The sequence below is a fragment of the Parambassis ranga genome, chromosome 22 (genome assembly GCF_900634625.1).
Source record: "Parambassis ranga chromosome 22, fParRan2.1, whole genome shotgun sequence".
NCBI lineage: Eukaryota > Metazoa > Chordata > Actinopteri > Ambassidae > Parambassis > Parambassis ranga.
The window spans coordinates 9,718,552-9,739,029 of record NC_041042.1 but is presented as its reverse complement, the minus strand read 5'-3'; the positions used below and the strand labels follow the sequence as shown (position 1 = coordinate 9,739,029).

The 20,478-nt window shown below is 43.6% G+C and overlaps 1 protein-coding gene across 5 annotated transcripts in view; it reads left to right on the top strand.

Moving 5' to 3' along the window:
- Window positions 1-20,478, top strand: part of LOC114427211 (AT-rich interactive domain-containing protein 1B-like) — a 166,503-nt gene that overhangs the window by 112,227 nt on the left and 33,798 nt on the right. For all 5 annotated transcript variants that reach the window (XM_028395105.1, XM_028395103.1, XM_028395102.1 and 2 more), the window contains one exon: window positions 12,711-13,014. In XM_028395105.1, the coding sequence (XP_028250906.1) occupies window positions 12,711-13,014 (304 nt within the window). The remainder of the gene's footprint in view (window positions 1-12,710; window positions 13,015-20,478) is intronic.

Here is a 20,478-nt window from a genome sequence, read left to right as displayed (position 1 = left end):
GCACACACCTCATAATGAGAAGCCATTATTAGGCCGTGATTGGAGCCAGGGTGCTGATATTAAAAGTGGCAGGAGAGGCAATATCACTACAGTGTCTAATACCCTAGTAGATATGTCATATATTTTAAGACAGCTGCTCCGCTATTTATAATTAATAGCAATTTAGTCTCAGCAAAAAATTGGAAGACAGCGAACAGAGGGATCTTGTTCCATTAAGTGCAGATTCGGAATCAATGTCAAAGTGACATTGTGCTGTTTTTGAGTGGGTGGTCCAGACTCTACAGACTCTTATATAAATACCACAAAGCACATATGGTGTGCTGTGTATTTTGTGCACAGAAGACGATCTCCCTTTGATACTGTATAAAAATAAGTACAGTGCAAACAAAAGAGAAATGAAGTTGGCCTCTAAAGGCAGATGAATAAAAATAATCTGTCTTTATTCTCCTGCCTCACAGTCATAAATCACTTCTTCCCAAATGACAGTCTTATACACGGCATATCAGTGTGGCAAATGGATCTATCTTATAATAGCAATGTAGCACATAGCAATATTATCTGCTATGTGGAGTATTGTAGTGCATGTGTCTCAGCGCTGTGCCCTGGAGCGCTAGCCAGATTACACTGGCCCAGCGACAGACTTATAATAAGACTCGCCCATTAAATCATATCAGCACTGCTTTTTATAGGCCAACACCTCAGCTACGACACTATGAAACTGTCTATCACGCAGAAACGTGTGTGTCAGAATGTGTGTGTGTGTGTGTTGTATGAGGAGCAGAGATAGTGTGTGAGCAAAGGAGACAGTCTGGGAGGAGACACGTGTGTGTTTTACCAAACGTTGCTGGCGTTTGAGCTGCTCGCCGCAGCATCTGACAGCGTTTCATCTTCTCCTTTTATTAGATCAGCCTCGCGCCGCTGTCACCTCTCCTTTCCATGTGCTTACATCACACATGCACACACGGCCTTGCACACACACACAGCCGGGCGACCATTGGCTCACGAGCTTCGCGAGGACGTTCTGGTTGGTTAGCTGGTCTCTGTTCTGCCAAGCTGGGTAGGAAGAGGGCATCCGGGATGACTTTTCATCTCAAATCAGAGTGCAAATATGCAAACTGGATGGTAGACTAATATAAATTGTGAATTTGAATTAGGGGGTGTTGTTGGCACCATTTATGGCTTGTATTACGATGCCTTCTTTAGATGTTGTGCCATTAGCCCAAAACAAAAGTAAGTCACAACAAAACAGGCAGCACTCAGGATTACTTACCAATTAAATGCATAGGCAGGATTTATTTTTCCAGGAGAGAGACTAGAGGAATCACGCAGTAAAAGCATGATGCTATCTGTGCAAAAAGGCTTTTTATTTCCAGAAATCCAATTATTTCAGATATCCTAAGGGCCCAGTGTATGAATTTACCAATTTGTTAAACGAGTTATGATGGAAATATTGAATTGAAAATTGCTATTGTGGTATATTTCTAAGATTAGAATGCCTCTTGGTGGATTCTTGCCAAAATTGAGTGTTAAAAAGAAAAAGGTCTGGGTTGCACTTATTTAAGCCTACTGTTAAATCAAGATGTGGTTTTGTCTCAACAAACTTCCCCTTGTTGCAGGTTGTGCTGTAAGTAGTTTTCTGTCTTTGGTTGCTACAGCTTCCTAAGTGGAGCTGTCATGTCACATTTGTCATCTGTGATGGATGACGTCGATGTCTAGCAGGGAAGGGTTAAAGAAACAATCCCGGTGAAGGCACAGCAGAGCAGCTCAGATTCTTTTTTGGACGAAGCAGATTGACGTGTTTTTGTTCCTCTCGCTTTATTCGCTGCCTTCTGAGAGAAGGTTTTTCTGGTTATGGTTGCATGTTTGACGTGTTCGACTGTGGCAGTGCAACAGCGAAGTTAATTCAGAGGATGTATGCGTGTGTGTGAGTGTGTGCGCTTTTTTTTCTTTTATTTCTGACAGCTTTGTGATTTCTTTCCATATCTTCAAATTGTAGATTTGCTTGTGTTGTCACTTTTCATGACATTTCTCCACGTCTCAGTTTGTTATATCTTTAAAATGTAGAATCCAGATTGTTCTGCAAATTAGCGTGCAGCGCCTGCAATGAAATGGCAAAGGAACAACATTTTCGGTACTATATTATTTTGCAAATCATTTCTGAGTGTACTCGGTAATTGTCTATAATTCTTAAGATGCTGCTAAAATTGCACATGCATATCAATCATCCTTTAAAGTCTTTGTGAATTCCACACACCAAAAAAACAACAGTGCATGATACATTCCCACAACCTGGCCAACAAACAAAAATGATCCACAGAATGGGGTTTAATTGAAATGCGTAATTGCATCATGATTCACACTCCCCTTTCAAGCTAATGCACCACTCCATACATACAGTACGCCTCCCCTGTCGTTTGTGTACATAAACCCACACTACACATTAATATTGTGCACACACAAGATCAACTGATAGACAGATAGAGACACAGAGACTCACACATCAATGCTGACACAGAAACATGCTGCACATACAAAGTAATGTAGTGTACATACACACAGATGGACAGGAAGAGTGGTTGACAGGCAGGGAGATGCACGCTAACACACACACACACACAGCATCCCAAGGCCTCTCCGCATCTCGGTTAATCCAAGCCGTCAGTCAGTGCTTCGGGGCCTGGATGCTGCCGTTTGATTGTAATTGCAAAAACCGGAGGCAGACAAGGGAGAGTCAGAGATGTCGATAGACAGGTGGAGGGATGGAGGGATGGATTCCTCCTGCCTACCCACAAGCCCCTGCTCAGCACGCTGTGTGACTTTGTGTCAGCAGTTTGTCTTATGCATAACGAATGATGGCTCAACAGAGGGGTGGGCTCAAGTCTGCTGCTGCTGCTGCTGCTGCTGCTGCTGCGACGCTCTCGTTCGATCTCCTTCTCTCTATCCTCTGGTCGTCAGCTGAATCCCCAACAAATGAGATTTTGCCTGAGGTAGATAGAAGGATGGTATGCGGAGCAAGGCCTCTGTCTGCCTGTCTGTCTGTTTGTTAAGAAGTCTCACAATCCATGAAGGACCCAGAGGTTTCCCTCCTGCTAACCTCCTCATTCTTCTCCCCCCTTTCTTTAGCCTGCTCTCCCTTCTTTCTGTCTCTCTTCCTGCAGCTCTGTCTGTCTTCTAATTTAAGTCGGAGGCCAAAACAACTCACAGTTGTTTTAATGAAGAAACGGGGGGTGGAAGAGGGAGGGGGAGACAGCAAAGAGAAAAAGGAGGAGAGAGGGAGATTGGGGAGGAGGCGTAGAGGGCAAGGGCAACCAGAGCTGTAAGAAATTGGAAGGAGTGAAAAAAAACAATAGATGGAGTGGGTTTGAAATGGAAAAAAACAACAGCTTCTCCAATTAAGGAGAATTTTTTTTGTGTTTTGTTTTGTTTTGTTTCTTTGGTCATGGACAGTCAGTCACACTTGCTTTTGTGGAGTGTGTGATGAATTACACCCCTCCACTCCTTCTCCTCTGCCTTTGTTGTGGTGAAGCTCCAGCCGTTTGTACCTCCTACAATATCTTGCGCTGTGAATTCTCCATGCCTGTTTACCAACCAGGGTTCTTTTGAACTGGCATAGAGAAATGGCTTTTTGAAAAGTCTCTTTGATGGTGAGCCCAATTTGTTTTCACCGCTAAAAAGTTTGTTTGAACGCTTCTGAAATGTGGGCTGACGTTGACGACGGATGAGGCCTGTCCTGAGAGAACTGCTGCGTCGCTGTGTGAGAGCGCACGTGTGTGGTGCGCGTCTGTTATTGGCTGATTCACAATGGGAATCATGTTGACACGCTCTTGATTGTTGTTTTTGTGAGTGGTTTATTTGTAGTACATGCAAATCAATCTATGTGAGAATCAATAAAATAATACCTTATCTTATACCTTAAATGTGTTTAATCATTAAAATGGAAAGGATTATAGAAGGATACTAGAAGACGTCCTCACAAGTCCTCAGGTGATTAATATAAAGGAAGTTTCTCCAAAACTTTACTATTTTACTCATTCATGTGACAGCAATACTGCACTATGTTTGCTATGTGAAGGATTTCCTATTAGTTCCTCTCTATTTGTGCGTGTTTTTCTTGGATGATCATCAATTATTAGTAGTATTAGCATAAAACATGTATGTTTAATTGCAATTGTCTCAGGAAAAAGTCTGTAAAATGCAACTTATGTAAGTAATCATATCAAGGTCAAACAAAAACCAAAAGAGTGTGAAAGGAAATGCTGATTTTTTTCTCTACACCTGAAGGAATGATGCAGAGACAGATGTTAATTTTACAGCCAGTAATTCTCAGTACACACAGATCATGACAAGATATCCCTCAAAATTCCTGCAGTCCTGTTATTGATCAGGAGCTCAGGCTGATGGATTACCAAGGCGGACGCACTGACAGGGAGGAACGTCCAATGGGGGAAAGAGTTTTGCCATGAAACGATCAAGCCAGACTCCTAAACCAGAACCCCCCCACCACCCACCCTCTTCTTCCTTCCCTGCTCTCTCCCTCTATTTTGATCAGAGTCATTTTGACAGTGATGCATAAGTCTCTGCAGCACAGGGCTGGCTGGCTGGCAGGAAATGCCACAGATCCCCCAAGAGTAGAGGAATGGGGGATTAAACATAGAAAGACACCCCCTTAAGAAAAAAAAAGGAAATCAATGTTTCCTCCCTCTGTGGACAGCAAGGGCTGTTTAAGGATGCTGCCACTCTTGTGTTTTCTGTAGTCTTTTCTCTTCAAAAGGGGCTTTTTTGTTCACGTTTAAACTACTTTGTCTCAGGGTTCATCTGGTTTACCCCTTGTCGGCAATGGACTTGAGTCTGTCACATACCTCTCTCCACATCCCCTCATTCTATTCTCTTTCGTGCTTTCTTGCCATTTTCATCAAGGAGAAGTGAATGGCACTGTTTCATCCCTCCAGAGCAACAGTGAGCCTGAAACACTACAGAGGCTGTGCTGGCTAACACTAAACTGGATTGGGTAGAGTAAATACAAAGGCATGAGGGAAAAGAAAAGCAGCTGGGGAAACACAAAAGGATGGAGCTGCAGATGGGAACTAACCTTGCCTGGGTTTCTCTGATGTTCCTACACACACACACACACACACACACTCTTACACATGCACCTCCACCGCACCCATTACTGTCAACCCCTCTTTCTCCCTCTCGCTTTCTCTCTCAAGTCATCCTTTTATTTGTCATGTTCAGAGGACAGCACCAAAGCATCTGAGGAATGGGAGGTTACAGTGTATTAAAGGAAACGTTGTTTGACAAAAATGGTCATTTCCCTTTCAGCAGGAAATACAGAGGCTATGCAGCTACTGCACTTCAAAGCTGCCCAGAAAACTTCCCATGAAACGACTCTGATTGTCTGCATCTAAAGGGAACAGGCGAGGGATTTTCCCCCTGGAGTCTCAGCACAGTCTTTCACACATTGTTTTTGGCTGTTCTCAATGTTATGCTTTGTTGCTGTATAAAAGGGAAAGACTATGAATTTAATAGCTCTTTTAGAAAGCTTGGATGCAGGCAAAGAAGCATCTGCAAAAAGGACATTTACAACTTTGGAAAAATGCATATTGCATGTGGACCATTCTTACGTTTATGCTTATCCAGGATTGCTGGGAATAAAATCATTATAGATATTAGTGATCTTGAGCCCTTGCAACTAATTTTTAAATGGTAATCGTTTGATAACATTTGAGTAAGCATAGTGTCTAGAAACTGAAATAGTGTGCGGGAATCAAATAACGGAACTGGTATGTGCAAATTAGTGAAGAGGGGACGAGAGAGAGCATTAAAGCGAATCAGGGCAAAGTTAGACTGCTTGTTTGGACGTGTTAGTTTTAAGTGAAGAGTATAGTTGGGTGGACTGCTCCATGGCACACACACACACACACACACACACACACACATACATACTTCCAACCCCCCCCACTCTTCCAATGGCCCTGTCGGTGTGCCAGGGCGGGTGATTACCGACGCTCTCCCCCAATTATGGGCTGATTATTCCGCCGCGCTCTAATTGACTGGGGAGATATGCAAATGGCTGTCATTTGGGATGATAAAGGATGCGGGTGCTGGATGCCCCCTGCATTATTTAGCCTCGGCTGTACGCAGCGTGAAGGATGTGGCGTGCGCTTTAATTGCTGAGGAGAGAGAGGTTAAGCTGAACGAGCAGTTGAATTAGAAATGAGGAATTTGGGCCCTTTATTTATTTCTTTATTTTGCTCTTCTCCTTCCATAGCTCTCTCTCTCTATCTCTCTCTCTCACACACACACACACACACACACACACACACACACACTGTATACACACTCTATGTCATATGTTGTTTTTCAGTTCTCTCTTGGGTGAGTAGAGAGGTGAGGAGGGGGTGGGTGGATGGCAGGATGTCATGCTGGAATGCCATAAATAAAAACATTAGTGGAACCAATACGTGCAGAACAAATAGGGTGAGAGTGTGTGTGTGTGTTGGCGTAAGTGGTGGTCGGCTTGTGCATTAAAAACTAAAGTGTGACGAACCTTTGTGGACTAATGAAAAAAAAGTTCCACCAGCTCAGACAATAAGCAGGCTCAGTCGGCCTTCTTTGCCTCTGTAAATCTGCCATTTTAAATGAAAGGCAATTCAAACACACACTTGTAGCTGGAATACTGATGACCTGACTCGGCATGTAAAAAAGGTCAAACTCGTGGGTGGATAGAGGTGGAGTTTGTGGCATCTTCGACTTCAGCACCTGAGTGCACAAAGAGGGTCAGGCTCCATGTTTATTAAGCCACTAAAAGGATATGTTGGTTGTTCAAATCACTTTACTGTCATTATTGGTAGTGCAGGAAGCAGTGTGTGTATGTGTGTGTGGGGGGGTGAGGGGACGCCTTAAGTGAATAGGGCCCACTGGCTGAGTACTCCTAGCTGCCAGCTCGGCATATTATCAGGGGGAATCGGAGTAAAACTCAACACTAATCCCTCTGGTTTGGAGACAAGAGTGCCAGATTTCGAGCGTCTTTAACAGCTTAGGGGTAATAAGGCCTCAAATGTCCCTTTCAAAGTGGCCCTCCCCATATCTCCACATTACTAGAGGCTTAAGAGCTGGGGCAGTTATCGCTTAGTGAGCCCCCTATCTTACAACAAGCAATAATTGCTAATGCAGTAGAGTCGCTGTTAGCATTATCACCAGATTTAGCGAATCTCTTGGTATCCTGAGTCAGGTGTCCTCCCGACATCTCTGACCCACACACCTGACTCCAGGACCACTCTGAGGTTTTCATCTCGGTGCGGGTGCTGAAAAACAGAGAAAGCTTTCTTTTACTCTTATCGAGATGGCGCGGTATTATCAGGAGATTGTCTAGGCTTTGTGAAGTGTGCAGAAGCAGAACTGAAAAGAAAAGCACAATTGCTTTTCAGTGCTGCTGTGACTCTCCTCCACACAAGTTTGGGAAGCCCTGAACAGTTTGTTCTTAGGCGGCTTTTGTTCCAGATAACAAAAACAGAGAGAGAGCAAAGGGACTGTCTTTAACAATGTAGTCTTCCAAATAGTGCAGAGCGTTCTTTAAATCACAAAATAGTTCCTGTGTAATCACAAACTGCTTTCTGGTCAAAACAGCATTTTCCTCCTAACTAGAAGTGTAGAAATAGAGACAAAAAAAGGAGGATTTTGGCGCACAGAGGGTGCACAGCCAGTGTTAGGGACATGCTTCCTCCTGACCACCTTACATGTATTTACACAACCAAGTGCAACAACATGAAAGGCTTCAGGAGAAAGCAGTGTGTATGTGTACACATTTGTATCAATCATGGTATTAAGACCTTAAAGACTGGGTGACAGCCTTCTACAACCCTATTAAAAACCATATATTATTGTCTGAAGCACCATGACTCTGGTTATTATCCTGTTAAAATTTGCATTCCGACCTCCATAGAGGACCATGTAATGTAATGCACGTTGCACAGCAGCATCCTCAGTGTCATTGTTCTACCTGTGACTTGAAAGAATGAGACTTGTGATAGGAGTGTTCATCCTCAGCTCTAAACGCAGAGGTTTATGGGCTGGCATGCTAGCATGTTTGACTGCCTGCTGAGTGCTAGCCTGAAGCCAACAAGGGTTTTTGGCAAGCCTAAAGCAGACCAAATGGCCAACATGTTTTGCAATGAGAGCCCATGCTTGTATGATGACTGTCTGGGGCCTCCTTTCATGTTTGCACAGTCCTACATACACTAACAAAATATTCAAGCCAGTGTGTGTTTGTAAGCATATTTTGATTGGCATGTTGAATGCACTGCTTAAATAATCAGATCTCATCATCATCACCAATTACTATCATCATTCCATCCTTGGCAGACATTCCAGCTGATTCACATCAAGGAAAGAAATGATGGTGTGAGTGTTGTGTTGAATCTTCCTCCACAAAGTCTCTCCCACTCCTTCTCATTTCTCTTCTTCTTTCTCTGCTTAATAGCCCTTATTGAAGGGTATTACAGTTGGTGCTCTACATGGGGCATCACATTAAAACCCTCTTTCAAACATACACACATTCAGCAGTCCATTTGGATTCATTTGCTTGGCATTTCATTTGGATTTCGCTTCAATCGATGGTTTGGGGGGAGGAGGTTATAAAAAACACACATCTTTGTGTAATAGCATTTTCTCTTAGTCTCCAGTGCACCATAAAGATAGAAAGTACAGCGGCCAGAGCCGATAAATGAGCGCAGTGCTGCCATGAGAAGACCTGTCCCTCAGGCCTGCAAACGATAGCTATTGGAGTTAATTACAGTTTACATCATCATATTTACCTAGAGAAGAGAAACAGAGAATAAAACTGGCCTCTGAGCCTACTGAGGTGTTATTTCCTTTCCACAGGGAGTAGCACAGTGAAGGGGTGTGCAACTGTTGCTATCCGAAACACAAGTTCTGTATGAACACACATACACAAGAGTGAAAAACCATACAAAAATAAACATAAGTTTATATTAAGAAAAAAAACAACATTGTTTGGAGGTGTATTCTAGTCAAATTTGTTACTCTGATAGTTATTGTAACAGTAAAACTATTTATTGTAACTGGAAAGTGTCCATGTCTCAGATGTGTGCAGCCATAAGGGAGGTTGTTTTTGAGGTCTGCCACACACAGTGCTCAGTTGCCATATTTGAGTTTCTGTTTCAGGCTCTAGTTAGCTGGCTAGCCATCTGGTGCAGAGCCCTCAGCCATACTATGGCACTGACTGGGGCAGACAGAGAGAGACGAAAAAAATAAGACACTTGATGTGAAAGTGTGTGTGTGTGTGTGTGAGAGAGAGAGAGAGAGAGAGAGAAAGTTGCTAGTTTCTTCTTTCCTGTAGCCCACAGGAAGCTGCAGCCATTGGCTCCTCCCTGTCTAGACAGAGCACTACTTTTGCGCACACACTCACATACACACACATTTGGTGCCTTCTACCATAGCAACTTTGATTAATTCCCAGTGTGCGGTGAGAGGAGACAACATCAGCACCATGGTCGGGGGAAAAGGCCCACAGTCTGCTGGATGTGACAGCTCCCTGCTTCACACTGATGCCTTATACCCTGCCGGGGTGTGTGTGTGTGTGTGAGAGAGCAGGTCAGTAGTATGAGTGAGGAATAGAATGGGTAGTGTGTGTGTGTGTGTGTGTGTGTGTGTGTGTGTGTGTGTGTGTGTGTATAGCCTCATCTGTCCCCTCGGCCGCATCAGTGCTCAAGCATGTCTTGCTGTGACAGCCCAGCAGCCTGTGTTCCTGTCACAAACACACACAAACTCACACACACACACTCACAAACAGAGGAGCACTAAACGAGAGCCCAGGCAAGCACCAACACCAGTGGGGTGAAAGGTCACGAGCGACTGCCTCTCCAATGTTGTGTGAAATGTGTAGATGGCAGTCTCGGCTCATTATGTGTGTATATATGCCACTGTATGTATGTGTGTGTGTGTCTTGAGGCGGGCGGGGGGGCATCTCAAAGTAACTGGTTATTATCACCTCAATATTTTTCTTATTATGACAATTACATGCTCCAGGAGCGAATTAAGCGATACAGGACGCCATGTGGGAGTGGTTGACAGCTATTTGGAGACTCAATGCACAGAGCAATTTGCAGCCCCGAGCCAAACAAATTGGATTTGGGCCACTTTGGAATGGGGCCCCAGATTGTTGGGCGTTTGGATCCTCAGACCGCATGCCTGCCTGGCTGGTTAGCTGGCTGGCTTTGATTCTTTACCCATGACTATGTAGCAAACAGCTAGCCAGGTAACAAACCGGTCTTGGGGTACGGACTAAGATTAAATATACTTGTGTTTACAAATGCATGTTTATCTAAAATTGTGCTAAACTTTCACACTTTTTCATGTTATATGATGCTGCTACTTTTTCTGGTCTTGGGCCACACAGCTGTGCTCAAGTGTGTGTATAATCCAAATGAGCTAAACAGTCTCTAAACAAATTACTGGTGAACGTTTTCCCACCCCTAAACTGCCACTGGAAAAGCTGGCAACAGTGCCCAATTAGGTGAAATGCAATTATTCCCATCCATTCATACAATTAGCCTGTGGGTTAACAACCTACACTGTTAAAGATTTTACCATCAAAAAACAGTAAAGAACTGGCAGCTCGAAATTACAGAAAAATTCATGTTAAGTGATATGTTTTTTGTTGTTGTTTTGTTTTCCAAATATATCACTAAAATCAATTAGTAAATTACTGACAAAGGTTTTGCACTGGTGTATTTGTAAACTACTATACTTATCCGTCTAAAATTTGCAAGTGAATAAATAAAATAAACATAAAAAATATCACAATGTTACTGTGTGTAATAGCTTTAAATGCTTTAAATAGTAACTGAAACGTATTGTACATAAAGTAGATTATTTTTATTTTGGTAAATACAACAATGCAGCACATGAAAGCCAAAATGCTCCTTCAAGTATTACTTCCTCTCTTTGGATTTATCCTTGTGAAAAACCCATGAGCACTGGCAGTGTTATATTTTTAGGAGTTATGAGTTGCCACATGGAAATCTATATATAAACAAAGAGAATAGTTTAGTAGTAGTTTTGTTTTTCCCGCCAGAAGAGCCTTCTTTTATAATCTCCAGCACTCACATCTTTCAGGCAGTTTTTATATGACCTGAGATGAAAACAACACGTTCCTCAGTATGCACACAGTAATGAACAGACTCAGGTTAGAAGCATCGAAAACCTTTTGAATGAATTCCTGTGTGCATGCAGCCTTGCCTTGGTGCTAAAGATTGAAGTTGTAGTGAGTAGAAAGTGTCCCGTGTGCTCAGTGGAGCGCGGGTAGATAATGCCAGGCGACAGACTGGCAGGCTGGCAGAGCGGGTGGGCACCCACAGCAGCATGATGGAAAACAAAGGCTTTGTGTGTCACCGGCGAGATCGCATTAACCAAAACAAGCAGCCATGGACAGACTGCCACACTCACTCGGTTGTCTGTTCCACAGGCTAAGCCATGAGAGATGGAGGGAAAGGGATGGGGCGCTGCCTGTCTGACTTTTTGAGGGACTATTTTCATCTGACTAGATCCTTCTGACAAGACAACAATTTAAGTAAAATGAGGCTGTTGTGCATGTATCCATATTGCCATATTAAGATGGCAGCCACTTTGCAACAAACAAAAGATATATACTTAATTAAACATGACAACAATGCTTTTTTTAGGGTTTGCTTCAGGTTTGAGTTTTCACTGTGACACAGACAGATCCATATCTGCCTTTGGTGACAGTGACGGTTGCACAGGGCTCAGGTGGGACAGGAGTTGAGGGTCAACAGGCCCGGTATAGCAGGTAGGATCAGCTGGCATACAACCGCAACTCTTCCCCCTCCTCCCCAAGCGGGCACCAGCCGGGAAACTGGGGTCACTTACAGGTGACTTCCCCCATAGTCATCTACAGCTGGGGCACAGCCACTATTCTGAGTGAGCGTGATGTGTGGTTAGTAGGCAGCCATCACATTTCATCATGTCACATCACATCTGATCTTCTCTTTGCCTCCACCATCACCATCTTCTCTCCATCTTTTATCATCATCTTACATCCCGCCCGTGCTTAGTACCTTTATGTAGTCAGCATTCTCTCAACAACGTTAATGGGGATTCCCCTGGAATCATTTTAGACGGTGGGAGTACCTACTAAGTGCACACACACACACACACACACACACGCTCACACAAACACACAGTCATCTGCTCACCACAGGGAATGAAAACTGTAATATGAACTCACCATTGGTCTGAATGAAAGCCCATTGCAATTCATTTTCACCACAGCAGCCATTGCAGTGGCTTCTTCTGTGGGATGCTCCTGTTCCTCTGCTGTATTAACCACTGTCACTAAGACTGCAGGGACTTTCTGTAGGGGTGTAGCATTTTTCAAACCAAGTCAACTCATGCAGTCGAGTCTTTTAATCATTTGACCTCTGTTCCCCTGTGAAATCTGTCTTTCACTTTTTGTGGTGCAAGAGGCTTTTATCCACTTTACATCTGTCTATTTCTGCTAAAGTCGTTGCGGTTTTGCTACTTTATTATGACATTATATGCACTGGGAAATTTTTGTGCTTGCTTGCACTTACATTTAAATTTGCCACCTGCTGCATGTCAGCTCTCATCAAACGCTTGGGTGAGCTTCATAAATACTCACTCTAAGTCTTTTTTTTTTTCCATTCCAGGATCTGTCTGGCTCGATTGATGACCTCCCCACTGGGACAGAGGCCGGTCTGGGCTCGGCCGTCAGCGCCGGCGGCTCCTCCAGCAGCAGCAGTAGCAGCCAAGGCGAGCAGGGAGGCACTACAAGCAACCAGGGACAGTCCCCCTTCTCCCCACATGCCTCCCCACACCTCCCCAGTCAGAGGAGCGGGCCCTCTCCCTCCCCTGTGGGCTCCCCTGCCGGCTCCACTCAGTCCCAGCAGTCCCGATCTGGTTCTGGACCCATCTCTCCTGCCAGCGGCCCCTCTGCCAACACCACTGTGCCAGGTAAGAGCCTCTAAATAGAATGTGCACATGCATCTTGATAATCTGATTGTATCTTGATGAAAGGTGTAACTTAGACCATGCTAATTGTGTTAGTTTAATCACCACAAACAAACAAAACTGACAAGATTTGCCATTGAAACCAGACACTGCGCTGCATTTAACATCCTGTACCGTCATGTTGGAATCCCTGGGAAATTTGTGCAATTGCTTTACAGCTTAAAGGTAAATTGCTTTGTGCCACTGAACAGGAGACTGCTGTTGGAAAGCAAATGAGGAAACAGTCAAAAAAAAAATTCACCAGTCAGTGAAGTCACATCAGGTGTGATGCCTTTAACAGCTGGTGTAAAAAAAAAAAAAGCTGCTGTGATGTCACCAGATTTTTTTTGTTTTTTTGTTTTTATTTTGTTTTGTTTGTTTGCAGTTTATAAATGCGACTATTAGTAGTACACTTGTTGCGTCTGGAATTACATCACATGTTGTCACACCTACATTTCTCTTTGACCTTTACATTTATATTGCTGTTTCCATTTGTTTTTAAATATGTGCATTTAAAGAGGATTTTAAAAAGGTCATGTAGAAAACTGACCCAGATGTAGACCAGGTTCCACAAATAACAACAGGTTTAGTGTGTTTGCATGAGGAGACTGCAAAAAAAAATTAAAAAGGTTTAAGCATTGCACCTTTTTGTAACCAAACAGAACCATTACATGGTCCAGATGGGCCTGTAGTATGAAGGTGGCCTTTGTTTAATAGCATCTCTTTTCATGTCCAATTCACTGCATAATCCTTCCAGATCAATTTTAATTCTGCCAGTTTGGAGAGAGGATAAAGCTTATAACACACTGCAGCAGAAGACCAAATAATATCAATCCAGCATGTCTAGACTATGATATCTCTGGCCTACTTTAAATCCTAATTCAGACTGCTGAAGAATATTATAGAGCACAGTGCAGAGCATTTCATAGAATATGTCTCATTTTCTTCACGCGGTTTTTGTCTTTGCATAGTAGAGATTTGTTAAGTCTTTGATCACAGCATTGTAGGATCAGGTCCCTACATTGCTGTGGAATTTTTAATAAAGTCCGTCCTTCAGCTACCTGTGGATCTCAACATTTATGTCCAGATAACATTTCCTTCCACTCTGAGACTTAATGAATTGAGACTGACTGGTAGTCGAGGAGCTCGCATCTGATTTGTAGCCTTATCTGAGATATGGCAGGCCAAACAAGACACCAACAGGATTATCAGACAATGCCTGGTGTGTCTGTCTGTCTCCTGAGGCCATAACAGTGTACATAACAATTTAGATAAACACTAAGCATTATAAGTAAGTGTGGATTTGATTTGCCATGTGAATGTGAATGTGTGTGTGTGTATTGTGCAGCATCCCAGTCATCCCACCACCACCTTTCCTTCCGACTGAGCGGATGACCGGCGCGTCAGCATGTCTCAGACCTGTCAGTCACTCTGACAAGGCGGGGCAAAATGTCTTGAGTGAGATCCTCACACCAGCTCCACCTCCACCTCCTCCTCCTTCCCTCTTCCCCTCTCCTCCTCAGAGCCGCTTACCAGAGTGATTGACGCTAATGAAAAACTGGGACAGTGGTTTTCCAGGCGTTCGTGCCAAGAATCATGACAAGAATCCGGAATGAGGCGGCAAAGATGGGAAGCGAAACCGATCGCTGGGACGTGATTAATAAGAAAATATTTAAAAATATTCCCCATGCCAAATAAACGGTGATAAAGCGTAGAGCAGTGAGTAACATCTGGCATGTTTTAGCGGCTGTACTACAATCAGTTTGAATTAGATCAAGGAGCAGCCAGCCTAAGAGAGACACACGAGAACTAATGTGGTTAGCGCACATCTGATTACTAACACTTGCCTTCTAACACTTCATCACAAGTTAGGACACTTTAGTTAATGTTTGGTACAAGTTTGTGTGGAGATGGGAGCTTAGCTAAACGTCATTTATTGTGTGTGTGGTTTTCTAAAATCTGTGTGTATATACCTTTACTTCTGCCATCAAAAGAAGTTCTTTTATTCACATGGTTTGTGTCCTCTAAATAAACAAAATATGACAAACACTAATAACCTATTTAATTAGTATGAAAAGCTTATTTGCAGTAGTTTGAGCTCCAGTTGAAAAAAAAAGTCAAAACACGACATATCTTGTGGCTTCGTTGCATTCTGGTCAATTAAGGTTGCTGTCAGTGGAGGAATTGGAGGCAAGAACTTGTGTTAAGCTTCCGTGTAATTATTGCACAAAAGTAGAATAACAGTAACGGTCAAGAGGTATTTGGGAATTACAGTACGCAAAGGAATGTCATCCTACCCTTTGTGTTTGTGTGTTTGTGTGTGTGTTCGCTTACAGTAGGCTACACACACATGTTTGTGTGTTACAGTCTGTCACTAGTCAGCCTCAGTTGGTGGAGTGATGCCACATGCCACATGGTTGAGCACACATGCTACCTCTGACAGTGGTCAGAGGAGAGCAATTTCATTATGTCACTCTTCCACCTGGCTGTCAAACACACACACACACACACAAATGACTCAGAAAGTCATAGTAGGAATACATAGCAGCACATGAAGTAACTTATACCTGTTAAAACTTTATTTCATGGTTTGACTCTAACATACATTGTTGTCCATATAAATCACCTCTGTATATGTACTAGCTTGGATGAGTGACAGTGTTTTGAGTGTGTTTGTGTGTGTGTGTGAGAGAGAGAGAGTAAAGAGTCAGACAGTGAGAATAGAAAGAGGGGGAGACTGACAGATTGCCAGCCTATCATACACCCATACACTTGCACAAATCTATCTTGTCGGAGCTCCGCAGCACGCCTGTGATTCCCTCGTCTCCTCACTTCTCCTCTTCTTTCTCCTCTCTCTCCCTCTCTCTCTCTCTCTCTCTGTCTCTCCATGAAGCAAATCCAATACACTGTAACATTATCCGGCCCTCGCCTTGCTATTTGGATTCTCTCCCGGAGCCAAAAAGGCACACACAGGGCCAAATTGATTTTCCTGTTGCGCTAGATTTGTGACAGTCGAGCAGAAATCACATTGCTCAACCGCCAACCTTCCCCTCCTCTTCCTCCACCTCGCATGCACAAACACACACACACACAAAAACAGACTCTCATACACACACCTTCTTCCATGTGGTGTCTCTGGAGCAATTCAGAGCATCCTCAGAATATTTTTCTCCTTCCATGAGACATTGGGGACAAGGTGGGCAGATATTTGTCTCTCATCTGGATGGATGGTGTAGGAGAGTGGGAGCGCCAACATTAAAGCTTCCATCACTGACTGTGAGCTGTCGGAGAGAAAGGTGAGGTCATCCAGTCAAAGTGCAGAACACAAGGTCTTGAAAAAGTTCACAAAACAGCGCCCAAGTTATTATCCCAGCAGAGTCCATCAAAAATGCGTGTTTGTGCTCTGAACCTTACATCTCCTGGAGATGTCTAGATGTGGATAACAGTGTTTGCTGTTCGGAGTGAGTGTATACACGGGTTGTTTGACAAGTTGTCTCTAGGTTGACAGTCTGTCAGTATGGCGTCACTTCCTGTCAGGCTCTTCTGTCACTTCTTCCTAAAGAGTGAGTGGAGGACATATCCATTACCAGACTGAACCTGATACATATTACATCAAGCTCCACATAAACACGGCGCAGAAACTCAGCTGTCATCAGCTCGGATCACTGATGTCAGTAGGATGGAGATGATAAAAGCTATGTACAGGAAAATCCTTCCTTTAAACATTTTACAAAATTTACTCTGTGCTAATTTTTCCGATGATCTCTTTGTGTGTGTCTGCGAGTCGGACTACCTTTGAAGACCGAAATGCATTTTTTTCCACTTGGTTCAGCTGCTAATTGACACAGAGCACATCCACACTCCTCCATGGCCCAGCTCTGCTGTCTGCTGCACAAAACACACTCCTCTTTCCTCCTTTTTCTCTCACTCTTTTTCCACCAGTGTCCTCTGAGGTCCAGTTAACAGTGGCTGCCCCCGCCTCCTTCATCTCATCCTCCTCTTTCCTTTCCCATCTCACTTCACCCCTCCAAGTTTTTATTTTCTTCTAAAGAGGTGATTGGAGCTCGCGGGCGAGCGCTCGGGAGAGTTTAAGCTGTTTATCTGCGCTTCGCTTCAAGAGCTTCCGGGGCCTAGAAAAGGACAGAGAGGTCAGGACAAATGGAAGAGAGAGTGTGGAAGGAGGGATAGATAGAGGGTGGGAGAGAAGGCCAGACCTGTCCAGTTAGTTAGCTCAAGGGTCCCTCTCTGTGAATCGGCTCTTGTCCTTTACACCGTCCTCCAGCCTAGCCCGTGGTTTGTGTTCAGTATATATTTTTTAGAAAATCTCTAATTATGGTAATGAGAACTGCACAGAGAACTGCTCTTTTTCTGCTCTGGGGTCAAAGGTCAAGTGTAGATGTCTGAAAGAAAAAAACAAGAAGACCACATCTGATCAGGCTTGCACCACAGAAAGGTGGCCATTTTGAAAACGATCTCAGTAAACGACATCCGTGACGACAGAGAAAACACATTTTTAATCTGCAAAAAAATTGGACCAGAAAAAAAAACGCCACAGGGATGTTTTACCCTAAACTTGATTTTTTTTTTCTCTGTTTGGGGTAAAGTTATTACATAGAAAGCAGCGGCAGAGGGTGGGGGTGAGTTTTATGTGAGTGTGTTTTGCAGTATGGGGTGTCTAGAGTTTTCTAGTCACAGCACTCCCTAAGAGGCTGCGTGGTGGGAACACTGCCTCTGGCTGTCCCTGTCCCTCTCTCTTTCTCTCATTATTTTTATCGTGCTCGCTTTCTCTTATGTTCCCTCTTGTGTCTCACGTTCCCTCATCCCCTCCCTTTCCTCCCCATCTCTGTTTGTCTCTGCTTTCTTCGCTCAGAGCGTTGCTGTGGTACAGGCCTCCCACCGAGGAACAGGGCTGAATTTTCCATCCGCATTTCTGCCTCTGTGCCTCCCTCTTATTTCTCCACATCTCTCCCCCAGCTCTTTTTCTATACTTCTGTCCTCCTTTGTTTTGTTCTTCGTCTCAACTACGCATCAGCCCCCCTGCCTTACCACCATCCACCCAACTCTTTTCCTCCCTCTCGCCTCCTCCTGATGGCTGCTTGTGTTCGAAGTGAAACAGCAAAATGCCCTCCCCGCAGGCATTATATTCACAAAGCACACCGTCGGCCAAAACACGGAAAAAAAAAACAAAATAAAAAAAAAACAAACGGCACCTGCTTGCTGCGTTAGCCATTTAGAGAAATCCCATTCTAACTCTGTCCGACTGGAGAACTCTAACCGGAGCACAGTGTGCAATTATTTTCCCTCCCCAACACCTATTTTCTTGCTTTCTCTCACTCCATTGCTCTCTCTCCCCCGCATCCTGCTCGCTGTTTTTTAGCTTAAGCTGCAGTTTTGCTTTACTTACAGTTGCTACTCAGCGTTGGAAGTAATGAGGATCTTGGGAGAGCGCTTGTTTTGCGAGCCACTGCAGGCCCGTGTTCGTCCCCTACAGGGAGAGTTAACTGGCATTAGCCCCCGGCTTGGAGAGGCATTGACTCGCACCCATTGAGATCTAAACCACCATTATTGGAGCCCGCTGTTTATCTGCCTCTTTCCCCTAAAGACAGGGCAAATAGGGGATATTACCTTGGTGTGTGTGTGTTTGTCAGGTGGTGCAGGTGTGTGTGTGCCTGTGGTAGCCTAAGGGTTGTATTAAGAGATGCTGAGGCAGCCCTTTCTCTGTATTCTATGCTAGTCTATTAGTACTCACCAGAGTTACCTCAGAAATGGTCCTCGCTGTGTGTGTGTGTGTGATTACGTGTACACATAGGCAAGCAGAGACATTAGTGCATGTTTGTGTATATATGTGTCTGTACACCTTTGCAAGCATGCACACACATGTCTGCTAATGCACACCCTCTGCACCTCTCTTTCATCAGCAGTTAATAAGTCTTTTCATTGAATCTCTGGTTGACTTTTCTTCATCAACGTTACACACACACACACACACACACACACACACCTATACACAGTAGCTTAATATTTCCAGGGCCCTGAAACAAAACAGAAATATGGCCACAAGTGCTCTCCCTCAGCTTTGAACTTCAGCAGCATTTGCGTTTGAAACCCTGATGAAAAAAAAAGCTTCAAAGCCCACACTCCCTCTCTTCAAAGGAGGCTCAGGGTTGCCTCGACAGTCCTTGTGGTAGAGAAATTTAAAATGTATATTGGCTTTTTAGCGAGGAGCATTATCTCCAAAAACGCAATGAACTCCCATTACTTTTGGCCCCGCTGCCTTGTATCATGAGGAAAGAGTAGAAAATGGATGTGTTTGCTAAGTGGCTTTTTACAAAGAGGAAATTACAGTTATTTCAGTCTTCAGCTGCTTTTCCACCCCCATTCCAGATATCTTCATGTTTGCTTGCAGTTTTCATGCAGGTCTTTCTAAACCTCCATCACCATCAAATCTATAGGTCCAGCAGGTCAATGTTAAAGACAAACATTTGTACAATTGTAAACAGTTTTCATATGGATGACTTTTGCTTGAAGACAAGATTCTCCTTAGAAGCGTAATTTAATTACATTAAATCATGAATAAAAGCATCTCTGTAAACAGCTCCCAAAGTGACAACATGAATGTCAACAGCAGGCTTTTCTTTTCATGTTCACTTGTGCGTTTTTGTGTTGTTGTTGTGCACATCTGGCTGTTTGTAAAGGTGTAAATTGCTCTGGATGAAGATAGAGGGGTGAGAACGTGGGACAACAAGATGTCGCCACATGACTGATTGTTACATGTGCTAATTGTAGCAGAGCACCAATTATGGGAACGCTAACAAACACAAAAGGAGAAACATCTAAGCAATGGAACAAAAGTACATGTAAACAGTTGAAAAAGTGCAAAAAGTTGTGCAAGAATGATCAATAATATTTGTATAAGAAAACAAAATCTACATACAAAAAGATTTTTAAATATATTTTTTAACAATACACTTATATTTACACCTTATTGTGAGATTCTGACTGGAAGGCACATCTGAATCATGGGAGCATTTCCATACTGCTTATTTGTTTTACATTCTCATTCACAGCCCGCCTGTGGACAGGGAAATGTATACAGTCAGCTCCGGCTGACATTTAGCTCTCTCCCTCTCTCTCTCTCTTTCTTTCTCAGCAGCACATAGAGAAGAACCGCACGTCAAAGATTCGGCATATGAATTATTAATAGTGTGGATTAAAAGTGCCAGGACTCACCGTGGAGCCTGTTTGTTTTATTTGGGACGTAATTATTTAATGGCTCCTTGTTAAAAATGATAGTGAGGATAGGAGAGAGGATAAGGGAGGAAGAGGAGAAAAGGTGAGAAGCTGCTTTGTTTGGACAGTAATTGGTAGTGAAATAATTACAAAGTGCACAAAGTTTGCTCATTCATTTGAGGGAAAGGAGGAGGGAGG